The sequence below is a fragment of the Bactrocera dorsalis genome, chromosome 1, assembly GCF_023373825.1.
Source record: "Bactrocera dorsalis isolate Fly_Bdor chromosome 1, ASM2337382v1, whole genome shotgun sequence".
Lineage (NCBI taxonomy): Eukaryota > Metazoa > Arthropoda > Insecta > Diptera > Tephritidae > Bactrocera > Bactrocera dorsalis.
Window position 1 is genome coordinate 51,849,743 of NC_064303.1, and position 25,396 is coordinate 51,875,138.

At 36.0% G+C, this 25,396-nt stretch overlaps 3 protein-coding genes across 6 annotated transcripts in view; 1 reads left to right on the top strand and 2 right to left on the bottom strand.

Moving 5' to 3' along the window:
• Positions 1-8,544: 8,544 nt before the first annotated feature.
• The window catches only part of LOC105222374 (protein abrupt), a 385,492-nt gene continuing 368,640 nt past the window's right edge, over positions 8,545-25,396 (bottom strand). For both annotated transcript variants that reach the window (XM_049462423.1, XM_049462420.1), the window contains exon 8: positions 8,545-9,167. In XM_049462423.1, coding sequence (XP_049318380.1) covers positions 8,962-9,167 — 206 coding nt within the window. In that variant the 3' untranslated portion in view covers positions 8,545-8,961. The remainder of the gene's footprint in view (positions 9,168-25,396) is intronic.
• Positions 14,345-18,135, top strand: LOC125775354 (uncharacterized). 2 transcript variants are annotated; one of them, XM_049445850.1, is made up of 5 exons: positions 14,345-15,559; positions 15,885-16,036; positions 16,366-17,084; positions 17,145-17,398; positions 17,462-18,135. In XM_049445850.1, exons 3-5 carry the CDS (start codon positions 16,626-16,628, stop codon positions 18,042-18,044), a joined length of 1,296 nt encoding a protein of 431 aa, XP_049301807.1. In that variant the 5' UTR covers positions 14,345-15,559; positions 15,885-16,036; positions 16,366-16,625; the 3' UTR covers positions 18,045-18,135. The 2 variants fall into 2 exon arrangements, with proteins under 2 accessions (XP_049301807.1, XP_049301808.1); XM_049445851.1 differs by having other exon boundaries at positions 14,345-15,528.
• On the bottom strand, positions 18,238-24,589 carry LOC125775498 (uncharacterized). Of its 2 annotated transcripts, XM_049446160.1 has the most exons (4): positions 24,309-24,589; positions 24,104-24,244; positions 18,428-18,747; positions 18,238-18,368 (listed from the first exon to the last, which is right to left on the bottom strand). In XM_049446160.1, exons 1-4 carry the CDS (start codon positions 24,570-24,572, stop codon positions 18,359-18,361), a joined length of 735 nt encoding a protein of 244 aa, XP_049302117.1. In that variant the 5' UTR covers positions 24,573-24,589; the 3' UTR covers positions 18,238-18,358. The 2 variants fall into 2 exon arrangements, with proteins under 2 accessions (XP_049302117.1, XP_049302118.1); XM_049446161.1 differs by having other exon boundaries at positions 18,287-18,747.

Here is a 25,396-nt window from a genome sequence, read left to right on the forward strand (position 1 = left end):
TTTTCTTTTTTTTTCTCATAATCTTTTGAAAAATTATTCATAGGTAGTCTGTTAATAGCTTTTTCAAATCGATTAATATCTACGACACATTCAGAAATAAATGTTTTCCTCAGATAATCCCCATTCTTTTCAATATTAAGAAGATATGTTTCCACAAGTTCTGATGCTGCTTTACCAGATGAAATATTATATAATTGATCTGTTGGAACTTCTGAGCTGAATGGATTAATAAATTGATCGAAGGTCTCAATAAATTTTTGTAGTTGTGTGATATTTTTTTGAATATTGTGCTGGTTTAAATCTGCTGAAATATCTTGGTGTGATTGTAATCCTAACTCATGATTAACTTCAGAAATTATAGTCGATTTAATATCATGGTTTCGAGCCCAACGTTGTCGAGCCGAAATTGAATTTGTGAAGTGTATAACACCTGTCAGCCTTCTTGCAGCATCTGCATTTATCGTTTGTTCCAAAACCAGATCAATGGGCTGTCTTGAAAACGGCTTGGTCGCTCTTTTGATACCGAAGAAGCCTTGTTTAAAACCTTCGTATAATTCTGGATGGATTTCTGATACTTTTATTAAATTATCAACATATTTTACAGTCCATCGGGCATAATTTTGCTGGTTACAAATGAAGAATAATAAGACCTAACGCGCTATTTCACTCGCACCTATACGACTGTATATTGCCTCGCGCTCGCACCTATACCCTTGGATAGGCACCTAATATATTTGTCTGGGCCAGGCAGGAACTGTCGAAACTGTCTGGCAACTGAGAAAACATCTTCTAATAGTCACCCAAATAACATGTATAAATTTTAACTTTTATACTATAACGAAAGTAGAATAAAAATGTAATAAAGTTTTAGGGAGTCTGGCAAGGGATTGCCACCATAAAAAGTGTCTGGCAATGAATAAGATGGTTTGTAATGTTATTCCAAATGACATATTAAAAAATTACGCTTTATAAAATAATGAAAGTTGGCTGTTATTTTATGAACCTGTCCCACCCGCTACTTCCCAAAGCCACGATGACTTGAATTTCACATTTTGCCATCGTTCTTACTTATGTTCAAAGCATAATTCAACAAACTTTCAGCTTTTATAAAATAACGAAGGTCTGGATGTCACAGACTCTTACTCTAAAAGGTAAAAAGGTAAATTTTCGGCAAATGCAACTGATTTTGTGAAATGGCTGCCTGTGACGAGTAAAAGAAAAATATTAAAATACAAATACTGCAAGCGTTGTTACCACAGTAACTTGATAAATAGTTGGTAAATGTTTAGCGCAAATTGAAAAACATATTTTGGTAAAATAAAAATAATAATCATAAAGTGTTGTTGTGTATGCGTGAACAAACATGAGCGAGCCGAATTGTATTCTGTGATTTTGTACAAACTATTTATTTGGCCTTTACTAGTTGTTTGGCGACAGAATCTATAACAGCGCAGACACAGATCGGAAGTTTTAAACAAATATTCAGTTGCGTTGATTACTTTGCAAGTAATATAAGTGCACATGTATGTAAATGTAGTGTGTGTGTGTTAATAATATAAATTCTGATTCTGAAGAACTAGGAGAAAACTACCATACGTTGCCACTAATCTTAGCAGGAGATTTCAATATCAATTTCGCATCCGAAGATGGACAACTCTGGACAAACTTTCTACGAGATAAATTAGAATTACAAATGAATAATGACCGTAATGAGCCAACTACAAGATATGGAACAACAATCGATGCAGTTTTTCTAGATTTCTGTCTAATTTTAATTCTAAAATATATGTATCGTATTTCTCGTATCATAAGCCTATTGTCTCGGTTTTACAATCAACCACAGTAATTACTGATGTACCCAATAATGAAAATAACGAATAAAACAATGGAAAAAAATAAAATATCTATGCAAAAATATTAATTTACTAATGAAAACATAAAATAAATTTAAATATTTGTAGGAAATTAATATATGTATATGTGCATACATATATATATTGCACACACACATTCATATATATACATTTAGATAGAGCGAAAGAAGTTTCACTTCAGTCGTGCGGTCATAAGCACACTCACTTTTTTTAGTTTTCTTTTGTTTAGAGTGAGACCACAAGAGAACGCACAATCATTACATATCGGTAACAAAGCTATAAAATAATATTTGAACGTCATTGAAGGCGAAAAATAGGAGATCTCACAATTGATTAAGCTAGGTCTGAAAGGGTTAGGCTTATTGAAGATCTGGTTAAGTCCTTCGACTGCGGTTTCTGTTAGATCGATGGACCGTTTTTGTTTGTCCTCCCTGGGTGATAGAAAGGATTTTGTTAAGTATATGATAATGATTAACAATATGACGTTTAAAATAATATTTGCGGTATATTTAAGTTGGTTTGCTGATTGTGTGAGGCTTATTTCTTTTGTATTATCGATATTTAGTATTTCCTCGCTTCTGTTTGATGTTGAGGGTGGTTGGAGTAGGGCAGGTAGGAGCTTATTTGTCGATCTTTGTGCATTGAAAAATATCTTCTCATTGAGCTTGATTGTAGTGTTATGGTAGTGAATTATAAAAGTACCATTCAGGATCGTAAGGTCCTCGTTTATTATGATTTCTCCTTTAAAATTGTTTAGAAATAGTATTCCTGGTGACAATTCTTCGTAGTCTAAAATGTGTTGGCTATTGGTCACTGTACAGTTTGACAAACGACTCCTTAGGAGATTACTTATGCAATAGTCATTACTTAAATGTAATAAGTTACTTCTTAAACATATTTGCAAGGAATTATATTGTTTACAATTGGTTTTTATTCCGAAAATATTCTTTTCTCTTAAGGGTCTTCTGACATCCTCTATCGCTCTGATACTCAATATTTTTGTTATAGCGTATTTACTAAATTTGTCCAATGCGGTCATAACTTCCTTACCTTCGGTCAAATAAATATCAACGTGTACGGTGTGTCCTGGAAATGTGGGTAGCGGTGTTGGTGCTAATATTGGCTGATTAGGATGTCTTTCGTATTTATTCTCCTTACATGTTGTGCAATTGGCTATTATTCGCTTAATTTTGTTCATCATCCCAGGGAAGTAGCCTTTCTCTAGAAATTGTTTTTTGTTTTCGGTAGCATTCCTATGGGCTCTTGAATGTTCTTCTAGTATAATATTTTCCTGTTCCTTGTCGCTGCATATGCCGTCTACTAATTTCTGAGTGTATCTGCATTTATAATTGCTGAAGTTTTGAGGGTAAATATTTTGAATCAAGCCCATCGTTTTTTCGTCTGTGTGTATTCCGTTAATAACGGACCGATTTAAATATGTTCTACACAACGCAGTAAGGTTCTGTTCATTAAAATTGGGTTCTTTAATTATATGTCGGTGCATGGTCGGAAAAGTTATTTTGAATTGGTATGAGGGTGTTTCGTCTAGATTAAGGAATATTTGATTTTTGAAAACGTTTATGGGTACCTCTGCACAAGGTATTAAATTGTGACTTAAACTATCGTCGCTATGGATAGTGGGTGTAAGTGAGTTTACTTGGTTCGATATCCTTGATAGTGCGTCTGCCACTACGTTTGATTTTCCAGGTTGGTAAACTAATTCATGATGATTTCCAACGTTTCATCGTACTGTTAGAATTTTTATGGCTAAGGGCATATGTAAGCGGTTGGTGATCACTTATTATTTTTATTTTTTTCGAACCATAGCGGTAACTTCGTAATGTGTTGAGTGCCCATATTATGGACAGCACTTGTTTTTCGTTAGTAGCGTATTGTTCCTCCGTTTTACTAAGGGTTCTTGATATGAAAGCTATCGGTCTGTTATCCTGTGATAACACACCGCCTATGGCATAGTCAGAGGCGTCGGTAGTCAGTTCGAATTCTTTTTCAAAGTTTGGGTGCGCAAGACGATGTCTTTTGATATTAATGTGCTTTTAATTTTATTGAATGCTCTTAACGCTTCGTCATCTAGTCTTACTTCCATTTTCCTATATTTGTTTTAGGGACGTTACCGGCTTCTCCTCGGAGAAGTGCTGTAAGGGGCTTGGCTAACTTAGAGTAGTCCTTAATAAATCGTCTATAATATCCGGCATTCCTAAAAATGACCTTAACTCTTTTAGGTTTCGCGGCACTGGGAATTGAGCTATTGCTTCTACCTTTTTGGGGTTTGTTTTTATTCCTTCAGGGCTGACTACATATCCCAAGAATTCTACTTCCTTCTTTGCAAATTCACATTTATCTAGTTTGGATTTTCATGTTGGCTCTTTCCAACGTTTCGAAAACCCTTTCTAAATTTCTTAAATGATCCTCTTCGTCTCTTTCGAATATAATAACGTCGTCAATGTATACGTAACAGCGAGTTCCAATATGTTCACGGAGGATATCGTCTAGTGCCCTTTGGAATGTGGACGGGGCATTTTTAAGCCCAAAGGGCAATCGGAGAAATTCATATTTTCCGTTATTTACGGAAAATGCCGTTTTCTCTATGTCTGTTTCACGGAGGGATATTTGATGAAATCCGCTTTTTAAGTCTATAACTGTAAATATTTTGTTATTTCCAAGGTTTGAAAGGACTTCACTGATCTCAGGAATAGGATATCTGTCTGGAATGGTAATTGAGTTGAGTTTCCTGTAGTCGATGACCATGCGATACTTCTTTTCGCTGGAAGCATCCATTTTTTCATCACTCCCTTCACCGTTGTCGTGTAGGTGAGTTTTTCGCCGGGTCTGCGAAAAGGTTAGGGCATTTCTCAATTATGTTATTTATTTTTCGTCGCTGTTGTTCAGAGAGATGGGGCAACTGCATTTCAGCATTATTGACTTCCTTCGACACTCGTTGTTTTAGACGAATTGCTAGATTGGGAAAAATTGTCATAATGTTTTTATCGGTGTGGATGGTGGCTTGTAATTGCCTTAAAGTATCATTGCCAACTATCCCGTGGAATGATTTTAATGTAGGCAAGATGAAGAATTTTATCTTCCCTACGTGGGGTCCAAATATGTCTATAAAGGTGTGGTGCGTAATTTCTATGGATCCAGCTACTGAATTGACTTTAAACGATTTTTCATTTGGTATAGGATTTCTGATCCTAGTAGATTGTATATAATTTTTGTTAAATCCTGTATCTATGAGAAAATGTAGAGCGTCTCCACTCCTTGTCACGAATTCGTAATAAGGTCGTGAGGACGGCGTTAGTCTAAAAAATGGATCGTATCGGGTTCGTAATAGTCTTGATCGTCCTGTTGCTGTTCGTTATTATTAATGAAATTAATATTTCCTTCCGTTAGTTGATTTGGTTCGTCTCCTTCCATGTATTCGTTAGGGTAGGTACTGCTTTCAAAAATTTGGTGGGATCTGCTGGTATTTGGTAGTTGCTAACTGCTGCTTTGGTTTCCGCACAAAAATTTCTTTGTATTTTATTCGGTGAGTGGACCTGTTGTGCAGAAAGTGGTCGCTTCTGTGCATTGTAATTATTTTGGTTGGCATTGGGGTGGTTTTGGTAATTGACATTTCTGGACAGTATAGATCTATCTACATCCATTGGTATGGGCGGTTTTTGAGGTAGATTGGGTCCATTATTATTATAACAGTTTGGTTGGTTATCAAACCTGGAGCATTCGGCCGGAACCCTTGGTTATTTTTGGGATGATTATATCTATTATAGGTATAATTGTTAGGTAAAGCAGCCTGTTGTTGAGGGCGGTAGGTTTGAGGTGCGATTTGTTGGTAGTGATTCAATGGTCGATTGAAGGAGTTTGTCCTTAGTCCGGGATTCTGCCTATATCCAGAGAAATATGTAAGCTCGGGATAAAAGGGCCTTTTGTGGTTAAATGTCATGTTCTGTCGAGGAGGTCGCGGTGGTGGATGGCTGGGTTTTTGCACGTTATGTGCATGATGCATTTTGAACGTCATATTTTCTAATTTTTGACATAAATACAACGCCTGTGGCAAGGATGTTGGTTCGCGTATGCTAAGGAGGCGGGGAAGGTCTCCATTAAGTCCGCGAATAAATGTATCCAGGGCTTTTTCTCGATAAGTATGTGTGATAGTTTTGATAGGTTCTTCGTTCATATCGAGACAAGCGATTTTATCTAGTATCAGGGAGAGATGCCGATAAACCTTTTGGTAAAAAGTGGGAATATCATCGTGGCGCTGAGCCAGTGTTGTCAGTTGGTACTCGAGGGTACCGATGTCTCGTTTGTCTGAGTAATGAAGCATCAGACATTTTTTAATTTGTGTCCAGTCCAGTGGAGTTCGATAATACTCCAGGGGAGTATCGGCATCGCCGACAATCTTATGCTGTATGGTATGTAGGATTCCAAAGTATCTTGGGGTGTTCTGGAAGTTTTTGTAAACTTCTAGAATTCTGTCTACGGATTTGCGCCAAGAATTGAACTCTCCAGGACGTCCGGAAAATTCTCTTAGGCATTTGACCATGTCCGGTATTCTGTCAAATTCATTCATGTTAGTGGTATTCACTGTCATGCGATAGTCCCTACACTCTGAGTCTGGGTTGTTGGTCATGTGATTCGCGACTTGTTGTGCTATCTCTCGTATAAATGCGTTATTCATAGGTACGGACTGGGAGGTAAAAGGTTCTGTATTTGGGTTTTCATTTAGTCTAATCTGGTTTAACTGTTTAACTAATTCTTCCTCAATTTTTTTTTTATATTAATTTATAACTAATATTTTTATTTATTAAGGCGTTTGATTTACGTTTTGAACACGTTTTTTCTTCTTCACTAGAATTTTTCCCAATAAATATGTATTATCGTCTAGGTAGCCGATTTCTTTAATATCAATAACTTTGTTTTCAATAAAATTTATAAACAATATTTTCTTTTCGATTTCTAAAAAAATAATAATTTTCTTTTCAATAGAATTTTACAATCAACATTCTCACTGCGGGAAGATTTCCGCTTTCTTTAGTTTTAATAACTTCGCACAATATAAATTTTTAAATAATTAGTATTTTAAAATTTCGAATTTTCCATTAATCAATATTTTACTATATTTTTATGTTGTTACAGTATATTTTGATTTCACAATGCTTAAATAATTTGTTTACGTTATTCTTTTCACAATCATTCACAATTACAAAGAGATATTAAGGATAAACTTACAACAAAATAATCATGTCCAGCGCTGGGGCTCTGAGTTGTTAAACGTTTCCAGATGATCCTTTTCCTGCTGTACTGGGGTCCTTAGACGTTATTATCGGTCAGTCCTCCTTGTCGCTAAGTATCCGCTCGCCTTCTTCTTATCCCGCGTAGGGTCTTACTTTTGCTGTTCAGACCTTTTTCACTTTTCACAAACTCGCGGAGCCATACTTTTTGATTTTCGGGCTGTTATATTATTTGTTACGGCATTCGCGAAACCTTACTTCTTGGTTTTCAGGTTCTTCACTTTACGACACGCTGGTCCCTGCTCGGGCGCCAGTTAATCAAACACAAACGGTTGATTTAAAAAAATATATTTTCGGGAGCTATACTCCTTTATTCCTTCAACTCCAACTAAAAACTAAACTTTACATTTTATCATTCTTAATGCTAGCCCTAAAACTGTCGCTACTGATACGTGACCAAAAGTGCTGATTCAGTGGTTCCCACCGTTTTGCTAGATTTGTGTTGCTGGCCGTCCGTTCCCATAGTCTGGAGTTACACGTGCCCCAACGTCAGCGACTTTATTAGTTGGATGTATGTTGGATGCCTATGCCTTAATATAATGAGGTGTTATGTTGCGCTAAAGAATGTTGGTGTAATAGTATGCGCGTCTTAACATTTGTTAATATGTGTCGTGCCAACATATAGCCGACTTCAATCTTTGCAAATGGTCGGTTACGCCTGAACTTACTTTTTTTATTTATAAATTCGTTTGTTTTTTTTAACATAATTGAAACATGTATCTTAAGTTGAATCAGTCTGGACACAGCGTGCTAAATTTTAGTAACCTTGGTAGAGTAATTTAGGAATTTATCTCGGTCAAAATAAGACACGTAATTTTGTACAAATGAATCTATATCCAGCTCGACCCAAATTACCCAATTACGTTCTAATTGCGGAGTTTTGACATTTTTTACGAAATTTTTAAAAAAATTTTGTCAAATATATTTAAAACGATTCGAAGTTTTATTAAAATTTTTCTTTTTTCTTACATAAGAAAAATTCTTGAAAATATGTCGCGTTTTTTCTCGATGAAAGCCTAATGATTAAATTGACATAATCTGGTACCGAAGTTATATATTGCACATAAACCATTTAAATAATTTAATCAGTTAAACGAAGAAATCATCATACAGTATTATTTAGAATTACATTTACTTTGACTTCAAAGGTACAACTCCAGACTAGAAGAGGATATCCAAACAAAAATTATAACACAATTGCCAAGTTCTGCTCAAGACTAAATTTATCTCTTCCCTCTGCCCAAAAGCATAAAAATTATAATTTTTGCGGTACTTAGTGATCGTAGAAAAAAATTGTGCAAAATTACCAACTTACCTAGAGGGCAAAGAAGCATTTATGCAAAAACATACTCGGAAAGAAATAATTCTATTTCACCCTTAATTTATTTGTCATGTTTGACATTAAAAGGTAGCTAAACATAATGTAGATATACTTGTATATAATAATTTAACTCAATAATAAAAGAATGCGATGAAATATGCATTTTATTTAAAGATATACATCTTTAAGGCTATAATGCACTTTTTGTACGTCTTTATATTAGTTGTTTTTTTCGTTTTGTTTTGTTATACTAATTCCTTTTCATTAAAATTGTTTCTCGCTTTGTGTTCATCATTATCCGCATCATGATATTTCTTTTCTTTTAAGTTATGAGCATCTTCCGTTGGTTGGTTTTCGTTTAGATTTTTTTCGAAATCGGATGAATGAGGTTCCTTTCCAACTAAGCTTGAAAACGTTGGGACGTTATCGCTAAGAGAAGTATCACTTGCAAGATGTTGCCTTAAAATAGGTTCGGTAGAAAAATTGCTGTTGCACATCTTTTGCTGTCAAATGAGTCATTTGCAATGGACTCTTTCGGTAGATCACAATGGGATTGCGTCAATGCGGGTGACAAACTGTCGAATTTATGTCCGAGAGCATTTAACTGCACAATTTTTGCTGCATGTAAAGTAGCTGCTGTTGTATGTTCCTGTGATATTCCCATGCCTGAAACAACATATACATAATATTAAATAATATATAAATATTTTTTAGTTTTATTTTAATATTAGTTGCTCATTATTTCACGTCTTTATGCTATTGACTTAATTTTTTGAACATTCAAGAATTTTTGTAACATTCTTGATTTAAAAGTACGTAGGAAAACTAATATTGGTGGTGAGAAAAGATTTATTTTTTTTAATATTTCAGATTATTATGAATTTACTAGATCTAATTTTCGAAGCGCTAACTCCAACTCAAAACTGGCATTTGAACGTTTCCTTTGGTCTCGTTGGTACTCAAAATTAGGGAGTAAAGTTTTGGCGTATATTAGGAAAGACGAATGTTTTTATACTTGTAAATGCTAAACATTATTTTTATGATCATTAAAACTAAAAACAGTAACACGAAATCGAAATATTGTATATATTCATTTTCATATTTTTCTTAGCTACAAATTATAATATATATATAATATTTTTGAACACAATTTTTTGATGGAATGATCGATATGTTTATAAAAACTAGTTCATCATAAATGAAGAGAAGTTTAGTATTCTCTTAAGGTTTTTCAATAAGACGACAGCTGTTAAAACTGTATTAATTAATTAACTAATTATTTAAAAATCTACACAATATTAAATATAACAAGTAAAATCTGATTACAGTAATTTCTATAACGCTCTATTAGCTTCAATAGTATGAATGTGTTATGCCTTTAGGTTTGTAATTTTTGGCAGTCCGTCTGTTACTTGAGTAAACATTGTGATATCTTGATGAAACTTTTTCCGTATGTTCCATAGTACTCGAAAGAGTATTGGAAATGGACATAATCGGATTGCTGAAAAAACGAAAACTTGTATAGTGCCTGACAAAAGACATTTGTTGACTGATTGTTTTTTAAGAGGACGTAGCCCCGGCCTCACACTGTCTTAAAGTACAAACTGACCAACTTGGGAAGAAGTAAAAATGGGTAGAGTCAGATTATAACCACGCCCACTTCCCATAAAACGGTTGTATTGAAAACTGCTAAAAGTGTTATAACTCATTAAATAAGTGCGCCTCAAGAATTAAACTTTCCAGCCCAAAGGGTGGAAGAGCGTTACAGGAGAACCAAAAATTTAACAGTGGGTGTGGCATCGCAAATCTTTAGATAAAAAATTATATCTATCCGTCCAATTTCAACCAAATTTGGTATGGAAGGTTACTCAACTATTAAATTTATAGATAAAAATGGGTGAAACAAAAACAGCGACGTCAACTACCCATATAAATTTAAATTTCATCTTCAAGGCAAAATGTAATTGTCAATATAATTGACCCTATAAGCATTATTAAGTTATGTATGTAAAAGTAAATAAGACACCGAGTTTCATTGTAATTCAGTCGGTTTCTTCGAGTAATGTATTATCTAAGACAGGGATGGGCACATTTTTAGCCCGCAAAGTTAGCAAAGTGCGCACGGGGGCTAGATGAGGGGAATATCAGTTTACGGAGAGAAGGGCATAACAAGTTGAGAAAAATTGCGAAAAAAAATGAATTACATTCCTCTGTAACTTGATGTTCATCGCAGAGTCATGGATAAATTGATACGAAACTCTTTGATTCGAGAGAGCGCTGTCAAAGTCCACATTTTTTATAACATTTGCCAATGATGCCACTATGGAAGAAATGTGTTAGGGAATTTTTAGTAAATGTTTTTGGAGTTTGTAATTTCCACACCACCGCTGATGTTTACAAAAGGCGCGTTCCGAAGTTAGTTTTGGGTGCTCGGTTCCCCTATAGGCCTATATCACCCATATAGGTACAAAATAAAATCACAACATTTATTAGTATTTACGATACTTTCTACTAGTATTACATTTATTTGTACTTATAATTTATAATTATAGTAATATTTACATCTACTACGCTACTCCAAACAACATATTAAATTGGATCTATTAAATATTACAATACTATTTACTAAATTACATTACATTTCGCAAGTATGATATTGTTACAAAAGTAGTATTAAGTTGTATTTGTATTGCTATATGCATCCCTTATTATGAACAATAGCTGTAGGTATATGGAATAGCATTTGTTTTGTTGTAGACATCTGGCGCCGCGGCTGTCTGCTTGTCGAAACAATAGACATCTGGCGCCGCAGCCGTCTGCTTGTCTACTTAAACAATTGCTGAGTCTGGCGCCACGGCTGTCTGCTTGTCTAAACAGTAGCTGCATTTGGCGCCGTATAGCATTATATTCTTGTAATTTCCAGACACAATATTCTAGAAGAACACGTCGGTATCAGCGAGAAATGCGTGGCTATATAAGCCGTGGCAGCGCCAACGTAATCAATCAGTGCTAAGAGTAAACTGTTATAGTGTAGACGAGTTGTAAAATAAAGAGTTGTTGAATTGAATTAAACAGCTTTTGGTTTTATTTGTCAATCCAGAGATTCGAACCCAGTTAAGTAAAACTAGCAAGGAGTAAATTCGTAACAATATATTTTTTATCATGCAATAAATTGCATCTAAAACAATATCAAAATAGGCACAATTTATGAAAAAATATTTCTAAATTTCACTAAATAACTATATTTTTCTACTAATTAAAATTATTTACGAACCTGGATCCATCCTTCTCCTTGTTGGGGAAATTGAAAAACCGTCGCGCACCTAGGCATCCAGCCACACACTTATTTTTAGTTCTCGGCATTTTCCTATAATACGTTAGGAAAACTTAATATATTTATATACATGTATTTACGATGGCTTTAATAATACACTTACCGACTTTATTTTTAGTAAAAACACTTATACACTGTATTTTTAATAAAAAAGCACTATATTTTCACAACACAATTACTTATGTATTCCACAATGAAAAATAACGAACTGATTTTGTCAGTTATTTTTAATGGGATTTTGTCTGGCAGTTCATTGTTTTGCTTGTCTCCTAATTCGTAGCCCATGAACTTTCAGTATTGCCATACCAAACCGTGAGATCATGGGCTCTCTCAGAAAGCGAAGAGAGGAGTTTCGGATCAATTTATCCATGGCAGAGTGGTTGCGTCAATACTGACATTGTACACAAATTTAAGGGTGGAAGTTTATTTCATATCGGAATTGTACAGTTGTGTGAACAAAAAGGGGTAACCATAATTTGCAGAGTTTAGAGTTTCGCATTAAAATTTGTTTTTATTTACCTTTGCATGGTGGGAAATTTTAATCACTGTTAGGAAAAAAAATATATATGTTATGTTATGTATCTAAAAACAATTTTATTTAATAAGAAAACAGCATATTTTAAAACTTCACAACACCTTATGGTTATTTCTATTTTGTTCACACCACTGTACATGTGATAGATCAGTCAATGGTGGTGATGCCAGTTGTAAAAATTCATTTTAGTTACAATTGGGAAAACTTTTATCAAGTTGTGGGCTTTTATACGTACATATGCAAGGCAGTTTTATTATTATTATTATTATTATTATTATTATTAATTGAATACAATTACAATTAATATATATATATAGCACTAGCGGTTAAGCCATCAGCTTGATAAGGCAGTTTTATATATATGCATATATAAAAAAACGATACTTGTGACCATAATATATATATATATATATATATAATTTAATGAAAATGCTTATATAAATATATGTATATATATATATTAATATTTGTGATATTTTCAGTTTGGTTGTTTCAGCAAAATATTCAAGGAATTTAGTTTTTTTTTTATAATTGTTCTGTTAAATTTAAAAAATCTAAGTTGCTTCTGGAAATGTATTAAAATAATAATACGCGCTATAGAAAGGGAACACATATTTTCAAAAATATAAGAAATCATCAAATAAAAATATATTTGCGCGGTATGGCATTATTGATTGAGAGTGGCTAAGCACACAAATAGAATACAAACATTTGTAAACATGCTGTGGGAAAATACGTTGCTCTCATTTGTAAATATGGAGTGGTAAAACGTTGCTCTCACTTCCCTCTTCATGTTTGCCCGCGATGATCCCCTCACCTAGCCCTCAAAATGTGCACTCGTGCCCGCACGGGTAAAATGCCACTGAGGGCTAATGTGCCCATCCCTGATCTAAGATGTTTTAACAAAATTATCTGAGCGTATGATATTAGAACCCTTATAAACTCTATATAGCGATTTCCAACTTTTCAAATGATTTTAAACCATGTAGGCTAGTCCAAATGTTTGGCATTTTAAGAAAATTAAGTAAACAATTAATGGCTTAGCGTTGAATATAAATGGAATTGGGTTCGGCGTTGGTCCAAAACTTATGTATATTCCTACTTAATTTATATCCAATCTCCGATTGAAACACTAAAGAGGGAAATAAAACTGTTATTTGGCCATGGAATGCAGTAGCAAGAGGCATCCATGTACTAAAAATATACCTATCTCCTAAGCTGTGCAAGCTATCATAGCCAAATTCGGACAGGAAAAATCCTTTAAGCGCTCCTACTAACACTGTGAAAGATTCTGACATCGGGTAACAACACGTTGTCTGTTAAAAACTACTTAAAATGTAATTAATCAATGTACAAATTTACATCTGGAGTCATAGGAGCGGCGTCAAAAATATGAAAATGGGCGTCGCACCGCCCACATTTATGTGAAAACTCATACCTCGAGACCTGGCCCACCGATTCAAGCTCACGCGCCCAGGTACCGAATACACTGTGGAACATTTTTGGGATTATTGTCTGGGGGGTGAGAAATTCCAAGTCAAGGTGATGGTACTAGGTCAGTATAATAAAACCCTCAAAGTGTTTGGCGTTCGTATGCGTCAGTTTTTTTATGACCTTTTAAATTTTTTCCTTATCTTGACGTATTTTCGCGAACCACTTGTCCGATTTTGATGAAACAAATTTAGAAAAATTAAGAACTACAATTTCTATTTTTTTTTATTCAAAAAAGTGTAATTTATAGTCTTTAAAAAAAAAATAAAAAATAAAAAAAAACTACATAAACTACTAAAAAAATAAAGTAAACATTTTTATAATTTTTTATTTTTATTTTATTTATTTATTTTTGTTGGAAATGTATATACGTGGCAACACTTCCCATCACTATTTTCGGTTATCCTCATCTCTTTGCATACTAGTTTGTATTCCTTTTTCTTACTCACTTCATTTTAGTCTATCACAATAAATCAAAAAAACAGGTTATGGGCCCAGGGCACTGCTGTGTGTCAGCATTCGCGAATTTGAATTTGTGTGATATATGTACTTGTGCGCACGCGTTGTTGTGTATTAATATAGCGAAAGACTGTGTGTCGGTATTTAAATTCGTAAACGCAAATAATTATACTGTCCGTCGGTGTATTATAGTTTAAAAGACAATGAGTTCGTTTTTCCAAATCGAAAAATTGGACGATTCCAATTACGCGTCGTGGTCGGTGCAAATGAAAAGTGTTCTTGTACACTCCGATCTGTGGGGCGTTGTGTGTGGCCGTGAGGTCAAATCAGACACTATGACGAATGCGGAAAAAGCGGCATGTGATATTAAAAATGAAAAAGCATTGGCCTCAATTTTACTTTGTGTAAAACCGTCACAAATAAACCATGTGAAGCATTTGACAAGCGCATTGGTAGCATGGAATAAGTTCCGCGAAATACATCAGCCAAAAGGGCCTGCGCGAAAGATTTTGTTGTTTAAAAAACTATTACAACTAAATATGTTTGAAGGGACTGCTATTGCAAATCATATAAACGAATTTTGTTGAATTCGCGAGAGTCTCTCTGAAATAGAAGTTGAACTTCCAGAGGAAATATTAGTGATAATTTTATTATCAAGTTTGCCGGCGCAATATGAAAATTTAGTTGTTGCAATGGAAACACGGGACGCATTACCCTCATTTAATGCGTTAAAAGTGAAATTACTGGAAGAGGGTGCGTGGCAAAGTGCAATTGAAGAAAAACAAGATAAAAGTACAGAAGTGCTAATGCAAGCTAAGACATGTGTATCTAGTAATTTCCAGAACAAAAACAAAGCAAGCGTAGCAAACGGTTTAGGAAACAATAACAAGAACAGTAAAAACGGTAAAAATGCCAAGTGTTTCAATTGCGGTCGGCGTGAACATTTCGCAGCAGCATGTAGACAGACGAAAAAGAGTGTGTTCATACCAAATAAACACATCCGTGCATTGTTCTCCTAACTCGTCTAAATACGAATTAGAGGACAATGCAAAAAACACCCAACAGCGCCAACATAACAGCGAAGAACCCAACAAACAGAATAACACAATAAAACGAATCACCACAGCGATCGGACAGACGGCGCCAAAGCAGCAGCAGCAATAACAACCACAGCAGCATCAGCAGTAACAACAGCAACAGAATAAAAGGTCTCAACGCGGGCATAAATAACCACATCAGGTTTTATTTAAATTTTATATTATATTATACTTATAAATTACCCCTTAAGTTATATAAGAATTATATTTATACTTATTTCATATAACCCAAATTATAAGTATATATCCACACATACCCACACACTTGTATATACTAACATACATATACATATATTACACACCCTCAAATACACAAAGTGAATTGTTAATTACACGAAATCTAATAGTTTTTATTTTATTTGGCACACCGGCAAATATATCGTCGACAACCCCGACATTTTGGTCCTTCGAGCCGGATATTCCGCCTAATAAAATAAACCCACCTAATTAATCATCGTTTGGATCAGGATTTCGGATCATCAGGATTTTTGCACATACATATTTTCACCCACCCAATCAACCGTATTTTGGATCCTCCGGATTAATATTCCCCCACCCAATCAACCACTTTGGATTTAAACAAACTTCATCAATTATCAACATACGTGGAGAAAAAATTGTAAGTACCCAAACTAAAATTTATTTAAAATATTGTGATATACATAATTTAGTGCAAATCGGAATAAAACGGCAAAGTGAAACCAAAACAAAATTCATATTCTATTCCAAAGTAAATCTTTTGCTTAACCGGTATTAAGCACAAAGTATTTGCTAACTCTGTTATTGCCATATTCCGCTTTGCACCTTACCCGTTGACATACATACATACGCATATAATTATTGAGAGCCAAGTAGCGTTGCTTTGGCACCCACCCGTACCTACGCGTACATATGTTTTATTGCTTTACCCGCTCAACTAACAACGAACTAATGCCTGGTTTTCATTAGGTCAAAATAATTGACATCAAAAACTCCCTCAACGAGCAGCTGTTAATTTGGTGTCAAATGCGTTTTCATTGTGTCATAAAAATTCATCAAATGTCGATATAGCAGTGCATTTTAAAAACTGCCGACAATATTTGGCGTCAGATGATTGACAACCCGTTTTCACTATAGATGTCACTTTTGAACAGGCAGTTTGGACAGCTGATTGCAAACTCAATTATTTTTAAAAAAGTGCGTGAAAAAAGTGAAAGGAAAAGAAAAAAATGAATAAAAATAAAAGGATTGCAATAGCAACAGCCGCGCTATTTGTAGTAACAACATTAAGGGCTTGGAAAAGGAAGCGGACTCAACAAAGGAATCTAAAACGGTGGTGGATTCGACCAGGACTAAGGAATCGTTCCACCTGTGGTTTTTATAATACACTACGAGCCAATTTGGTTTCTCAGGATTCAAAGTGGTTGAAGAACTTCCTGAGGATGACTATGGAAGATTTTGACTTTTTAGTGGCGCGCCTTACTCCACATATTTATAAACTAAATACAAGATTCCGTGAAGCGATATCGGTCGGTGAAGGACTGGCGGTAACACTACGCTATTTAGCCACAGGAGATAGCTTCTCAAGTTTAATGAGTGTTTTCCTATTGGGAAAAACTACTATCTGCCATGTAGTGCATAACACGTGTAGTGCAATTTTTAAAGCTTTAAAGGACGAGTTTTTAAAAGTGAGTATTCATGCCTATTCACGTTAGTCAGTGATAAAATATAAAATATTTTCTAATAAGGTTCCAAACACTCATGAGGAATGGACAGAAATAGCGGAACGTTTTTACCAGCGATGGAATTTCCCTAATTGTTGCGGTGCGTTGGATGGGAAACATATAGCGATTCAGGCGCCTGCGAACTGCGGTTCAGAGTATTTCAACTACAAGAAATACAATAGCATCGTTTTGATGGCATTGGTTGATGCCGACTATAAATTTTTATTTGTTGAAGTTGGAGCTTATGGTCGGGAATCTGATGGAGGCGTTTTCGCAAGGTAAAACTAATATAAAATAATATCATTGAACGTTAATAACTAAAAAACATTATTATTTTTCAGATGTGCTCTTTCGACGGCACTTGCAGAAAACAGTTTAAATTTTCCGCCAGCGAAGTCACTTCCACATGAAAGTGGTGAAATGCCATTTGTCATTGTCGCTGACGACGCTTTTCCATTAAAAACATACTTAATGAAACCATTCAGCTTCCGAAATCAAGTGATGTCGTACAAAATATTTAATTATAGGCTATCCAGAGCAAGAAATGTGGTGGAAAATGTCTTTGGCATTTGTGCATCGCGTTTTCGAATCCTCAGAAGGCCGATGGACGTTACTCCCGAACATGCGACAGTTATTGTTCTCGCGATTTGTGTATTACATAATTACCTATTAATACGCAAGTCTATATATATACGAATGTCTGACGTAGACAAAGACACAAATGGCATTACCGATCCAGGTAATTGGCGAATGGAGTTGGGGGAAAATGGAATGCTTCCATCAGTTCGGCCAAGCAGTGTTTTAGGTAGACCAGCAGACAGCGCGATAAATGTCCGTGAAAGATTTATGGAGTATTTCATGACTCCTCATGGAGAGGTTGAATGGCAATATAATAGGACAATATTGCATAACTCTTCTTTGTAGTTTACTCCTATCTTTCTCATTTATAAATGTGTAATTCTATGATTTAACTTATTTTGTAAATACAAAATATTTTCATTATACCTATTTTAAAAACTTTCTGAATTTTAAATAAAACAAAAGTTATATCATTTTGAATTCAATATATATTTATATAATTCATTTCTAATTTTGTATTTATTATTTTATTACTAATTATAAAAATACAAAGTTCATTTAAAAAAATATATAAAAAGATATAAAAAAGGAACATTAGGTACATCATTTCATTTGACTATAGTATAGTGACTAGTTAAAGATTTTATATTTAAACGGCATTATGCTGAGCTATAAAATAACAGCAAAATTATGTTTTATTACATATAAAATACTGCAACTGTTTTTACCGTGTGAATTTCTGCTGATACTTGAATATTAATTCACATATGTCCTGCTTGAATTCTCTGGCCAGTTGTGGAGATTCTTGGTCCCACTCACGGCCGTTTGATGCCACAAAGTTGCCTAAATCATCCCAAGCATCAGTTTTTGTAGCAGATGTGAGGGTCTCCAGCGCACGTTGAACTACTTCAATGTATCCATCGTCGTTTTTTTCAACACGACGTTTCCTTGAATTGGGTCGTGATGTAGATGGCGTTGGTGGTATATCGCCAGATACCGTTTCCGACTCAAACAATATTGTTGGAGTGGTCAGGGTCGACGAGCTGTCCTATAATAACAAATAAACACATGAAAAATAAATATTAATATTTTTTTTATCAATTATTATATATACACTAGCTGTTACCCTGTGTGCCTCGCTACACCTAAATCGATTAAAACTCTTAAGGTTTTTACTCTGTGTTTTATTTATTGTTGTAAAACTGTTACTTATTTATAAAATATATTGGTATACAACATTTTTGGTTTTCCACCTGGCGCGTAAATGAATAAGCACCTTGGTGTTCCCACTCTCGAGCATGCGACGAACAATTGGCCGTGGGAGAAGCACGGTTCTTTCAAATTGACGCCGCACACTTGAAACGTTTGCCCTTGCGATTTGTTGATGGTCATCGCAAAGGCAAGACGTACTGGGAACTGCAAGCGCTTAAATTCAAACGGCATGTCCGTTGGAATCATGGGAATGCGTGGTAAGAGTACGACATCACCTGCTGCCTTGCCATTTAGTATTGTTGCTTCAATCAAATTTGGCCACAATTTTTTGACTGAAAGCCTTGTGCATTACACAAAGTCGGTGGATTAAGATTTCGTAGAAGTATAATGGGTGAACCGACTTTCAGGACCAAACGATGCGGTGGCAGACCGGGGGGATCCAAAGAATTCAAGAACTCAGTTGGATAATTGACTACTTCATCTTGATTCAAAACGCTATCAATCGATATATATGTATGTTGTAGCTTCTCCTGGCAGTTTTTCTTGAATGGCAAAATTGATTTCGTTGACGTGTACATTTTTTGGTGCCAATATTGCGCGTTCACTTAAATAATCGTTGCGTTGATAGTATTCAACAATATTCGGAAATACACTTTCAATCAATTCTTCTTTCGATTGTAAAAGTGTACAAAAGTTGTTCAGCAATGTGATCAAACCGGTATCATCGATTGGTATTTTGCCTTCGCCAATGTCCAACAACTGCTTCGAAAACGCCGCTGCGGATCGATCATTTTGCAATTGGACTCGCATGTTGATGGTAAGAGTCAGCCTTTGAACATGTCTCCACAAAACTGACGATTTTAAACATGCGTTTATTTCGTCGGCAGGAGTTGATCGAGGAATGACTGGCAAAGTTTGCCGAAAATCGCCGGATAATAAGACTAATGCTGCGCCAAAAAGTTGTTGCTTTTGGCGTAAATCTTGTATTGTTCTATTGAATGCTTCTAATGACTTTTTGTTAGCCATTGGGCACTCGTCCCATAGAACTATTCCAGCTCCTTGCAAAACTTTTGCCATTGCTGAATTCCTCGATATGTTGCACGTTGGTGTTTCAACGACTTGGATGTTCAACGGTAATTTCAACGCAGAATGTGCTGTTCGGCCGCCATCAAGTAGAGTAGCAGCGATGCCTGACGAAGCAATTGCCAGCGCAATTTCCTGCTGTGACCGTATAGTAGCAAGAATCAACGAGATCAGAAACGTTTTCCCTGTACCACCGGGCGCATCCAGAAAGAAGAATCCACCGGCGTTATTGTCAACCGCTTGTATAATCTTATCATAAGCATTTTTCTGCTGAATATTTAATTTGGTAATGTTAGCTTGTATGAAAGCACGCATTCATTGCAATCGTATTGTTGTTCACGTTGAAGCTCATGGTCAAGCATATCAATCACTGAACGATTGGGCACAGTTATGCTAAGTTGCGCTAATGCCTTATTCGCAATTGTAAGGCACAGATCTTCAACCAATATCAAAGCATCATTATACATTTGTAATGTATATAGCAAGTCTGCGTCCGATGCTCGATTACGCGCCAAAACTAATAAGTCCTCGGTCATGCAGCCTTTGTACTTATTCCACAGTTCTTGCGGATTTGACGGAAGGCATGTAGATATTATTATTGCGAATAATACGCGTATTTGTTTTGGATGAGATGTGAGTGATGCGTCATGAAGTGCGGTGTCCCAATGCATATCATCTTCTAATAAATGCAATCGCTGACATGCTTGACGATACGTCACACACAACTGACCGTCAACAGTTTGTAAATCATCAAATGATCTTGGTCCGCGCACGTTGACTAATAGCAGACGCAAATAGAAACATTCGGCGTTGTTCGGATGGATGGTGTAAATGCGTCCTATGCATCGGTTTTACGGACATTTGGATAACCGTCAACACGCTCCCCTTGCTTTCGTCGTTGAAATGTTTTCGATGATGGATTCCAAGTGAAATATTGTGGTATTTCGGAATATAGCAATGTTCTTGCAAATTCATCGGTTTCACACAACTCGAAAAAGGTAGTAAGTGTTGTCCGCGGTGGTCGTGCTGCGCTCTGTTGTATATTGTCTGCAGTGAAATAAACGCGTTGACCATTTTCGAGATGAACTGCCAAATGAAGAACAACGGGATGCCAGTCGTGTATTGGAAACGATAAAATGCGCCATACCGCTTCGTTGCTGCTTATATAACGGCCCATTTGGTATTGCTGAATTTCATCGATTGTCTGATAATCAGCCACTCCGAAAACTGCCATATCACTGCCCTTATTTACGTATTTGCAGATGTATTTAATCGATTTGACAGAGTTGCAATATTCTACATTGATGTGCGCTTCGAAAATTTTTGACAACTATGGTGAATACGGCACGACCCAACGATTATCAACATCAACGTCTTGATCCCGAACTTTTATGACCGTTGAATTACCACCATCTTCAGCGGATCGACGCCGATATAATGGATATCCGTCATTTCCAGTGATTGTATCATCAACTAAAGCTCTAGGATAGCGCTTTGAACACTTATTGTCAATCATGCATGGTGACATTGGATTAATAGCGCCTCAAGGGCCGTGGATCATGTTTTTTGTTACAACGTCGAACAATTGTGGGTCGATTGCTTCATCTGGAATTTCCGCTGAGATGACTTTGTCAATCTGATCTGGTCGTATTTTGCGAACTAACCAAATCAAGATGTGTGCATGCGGTAATCCTCTTTTCTGCCATTCGATCGAGTACATCCAGCATCGAACTTCTCCAAAAACACAAAGTTTCACAATTAAATCCATCATTGCTTTTTGCTTTTCCCTGAATACACGTGCTGTCAAGTCGTGACGATCAGTTGTTGATTGACCGGGGAACAAATGGCATTTGATGTCATTCCACTTGGGATTGCACGTGAGCGTTATGAACAGATCCGGTCTGCCGTAATGGCGCACATACGACATCGCATCTTGCGCATACTCGTGCATATGGCGCGGACTGCCGATGTATGTGGCTGGCAATATTGTCAGACGTCTAATGCTATTCACATTTACATCATTCATTACGGCGTCTCTCAAATGGATGTACTCTTCAGAACGCAATTTCGCTTGGTTGAATCGAATAAAGTTGACACGTTCGGTCTCGATCTTCGCATACATGTCAACCAAATACTGATAGAAAAGCTTGCGACATTTCAGGATGTAGTTATCTTCTTGCGGACGAATCATTATTCTGTACGAATAGAAGTTCATCGCACTGAGTTTTTTCGGTGTTTCTTGGCCTGTAAATGAACAATACACAAAATATTGAATCGTAAGTAGCATTTCTTCTCAGAAATTGTACTTTTTTACCAGTAGTTGGATTCATCAATCGCATATTGATGTGATAGCCGTCATCACCTCTCCACAATAATATCGGATATTGTAATGCATCATAACTACGGTGTAGCTCGGAAACACGCTGAAGTTGTTCGTTTCTACGGTGCAGTACAATATCTCGCGATTCAAACTGTTCGCCAACAATGACGATTGCCACCTCATCGATTGTTGGTGCGTTGAATCGTCTGGCATGCTGCCCCATCGGCATTTTGTCTGCTCTGATGACGATTCGACGGTTATCAGACGGCATGCGGTCCAATGCGATTTTGAACAATCGAATCAATTCATTGTGCTCATTGAGAAATCTTTGCATATTTAGTACGATTTCTCGCCTTGTGCCGGTCGCAATTTTACATCGTTGATTTAGTTGGTCAGTTTCATTACCGATGAAATATATTTGCAAAAATTGATAGTTGGCATCGACAAATGGTATGAGCGAGCCTGCTCGATGGTATATTTGTCCCTGAATCTGCAGAATAAAAATGTCAAATGTTTCACTGGAAATTCCATGCAAAGTAATCACCTTGAACGTCGGCATAAATGGATCTCTAATGATCTCTGTGGCACCAAAAGAAGTCATTTGAAAGCATGAATTGTACGCTTGTATGTTCTGCAAGAAATGCTTAGACGTCGGCGATTCATTTTGCAACTGGAGCAGCACATGCCAGCTGTTTCTCCTCGAAATTTCGCTGCATTGCAAAGCGTACAAATAATATCCATTGCTCCGATGGCACCATGCAGGCTGTAGTCGCAGTCAGGATCGTAGTGAAAGCCAACATGTTCCATTTGATCGCGAAGGCGGACAGGAACTCGGCCTTGACGGTAATTTGGCCGTTGATTGTCGGCGAATTCAGCTCTAATCTGTGCACGCCGCTCTCTGTACACCGCTCTACCTCGGCCATTCACTTGAGCGCGTTGCTCTTCGCTGTGATTTCTTCTTAATATTGACATTCGACGTGAATCACTCGTATGCCTGCCAACCGTATTACGTTGGCGCAGTCGAGGCATTTTCTAGAGTATGCATATTTGAAGTACATAAATAAAAATGTAAAAATTAACCTAAAACTACATCTTAAACTACACACGCATATGCAATAAGACCCACCAACAGTGTATTTGCAAACCGCATGGAAGCACTAACGAAACAATAACAATACTCACTTGCTTTGTGTGTGTTGCACACAAAATCGGTTCGAATAAATGTAGCAAATCGATGGAACTAAATCTGGAAAAAACACACAATGTTGAAACACTTTTTTTTTACACACACCGCGCATTTTCAAGCGACAATCGAACCGCATGGCATCACATACGAAACAACAACAACACTCACTTGCTTTGTGTTGTACGCAGAATGTTAATCACGTTGAAATCAGAGAAAAATACACACAATTTTAAAATATGTCAATAGAAAGAACAAAAAGGCAAATACGATCAACATGCGATTTTAATGTTTTTTATTAGTTGTAAACATCCGCCAGTTGTTTCTGTTTATTAGAAAGGAATTAAAAGGCATTTGACAGGACTACCAATCTTGCGGCAAAACATTATTTCATGAGAATTTGTATAGGCGGGATGTATCATTTTATTTTATTTTTTTTTTTGCAAAACGCGCAATGATACACACATTAAATTTCTTATGTGCACCCTCCAAACAGACCCCAATCACCCCTGAAAATTTCATTGAAATCGGGCAAGCCGTCTAGGAGGAGTATGCGAACAGGAAGTTTTGCCACTTAATTTTATATATATAGATATATATACTTACATTTATTAAATTTGAAGTGGTGCTCGCTTCAACATTTAATGTAGGCTCGAGGAACTTTAACGAATTGTAGAGTGGGTTCATGGTAGTCGTTCTTCCAGCACCTTGTCCACTTTTTGTCTGAGCCCTTCGGTTGAAGGCCGCCTAAAAGATATATATATAATGAAATTTGTTATGTACTATTGTGTACTATATGTGAAAAACTTACGCGAAAAGAACAACGAAGGCTGTTCCACTTGGCTGATACTTCGGCTCGTGGCATATTTAGTGTTTCTCCCACTTCATGCCACTGAGCCTCACGCAAATTCCTATCGCGATAATCCGCAGAAAGGAAATTCCAGGTTCCTTCCCTTGACTCCACTTCTTGAATAAGTTGCTCAGTCTCCTCCGCTGTCCACTTTGTTTTCATTTTTCGCACCCGCTTGATGCTTGGAATTTCCATTTCTGTATTTGCACTTATTTCTTCTGCCATTTTGAAACTGAAAAAGGTTGAAATAATACATTAATTGAAATTAGAAAATATAATAAAACACTTACCTTGAAAAGTGAAAAATCTTTTGTATTTATTTTTGCACATCATTCACGCGGCAAATGGAAATAATTTGCCAACATGTTGGCAAAACTAATTTTGATGTCAAATGTTGCCACATAACGTATTTTGATTGTTTTCATTTCGCTGTCAATTTAAATTGCCGTTCGTTGGCAAATATGCCGGCAAACGCAACTGACACCATATGACAACCCGTTTTCATTATTTTGACAGCATTTGACGTCAAATATGACCTAGTGAAAACCAGGCATAACGTTGACTGCAAGTGCAGTGTGAGCAAGCAAAAAACAGACCCGGTAGGAAAAATTTCAAAAGACCTAATAGGAAATTTTTCGTTCTTCGGAATTTCACCCATCATAATTTGCGGTTCAAAATTTACACAGCAAACAAAACAAAATAAAATCGTTGCTTACTAACTTATTTAAATTCAAACTTAAATAAAGAAATAATTTTTCAAATTTATTATTTGTTTTATTTCAATTTAATTAATTATTACGTCCCGGTTAAGTGAATTGTTAATAACAATGGAAGAATTTAAATTTTGTATGTCCGATTTGTTCGAATACATTGAAGAACATTACGACACCCAACCCGAAGATGAGTCAATTTATACCCTAGAAATAAAAAGGGTTGAACTCAACACGATGTACGTCAAGGCAAACAAGTCGTACGATGACTTTCGTAGAACCCCACAAAAACCCGGTGAAACTATTGATTTTGCAAAAATCAAAGAAAAATTGAAAAAA

Coding starts and splice junctions, on each gene's coding strand:
- LOC125775498 (XM_049446160.1), bottom strand. CDS start 24,572: ATGGCAGAAGAAATAAGTGCAAATACAGAAATGGAAATTCCAAGCATC. Junction 24,245..24,308: donor GCCTTCGTTGTTCTTTTCGC/GTAAGTTTTTCA, acceptor TATATCTTTTAG/GCGGCCTTCAACCGAAGGGC. Junction 18,748..24,103: donor CCACTTCAAATTTAATAAAT/GTAAGTATATAT, acceptor TTGTTATTATAG/GACAGCTCGTCGACCCTGAC.
- LOC125775354 (XM_049445850.1), top strand. CDS start 16,626: ATGAATAAAAATAAAAGGATTGCAATAGCAACAGCCGCGCTATTTGTA. Junction 17,085..17,144: donor TAAAGGACGAGTTTTTAAAA/GTGAGTATTCAT, acceptor TTTTCTAATAAG/GTTCCAAACACTCATGAGGA. Junction 17,399..17,461: donor GATGGAGGCGTTTTCGCAAG/GTAAAACTAATA, acceptor ATTATTTTTCAG/ATGTGCTCTTTCGACGGCAC.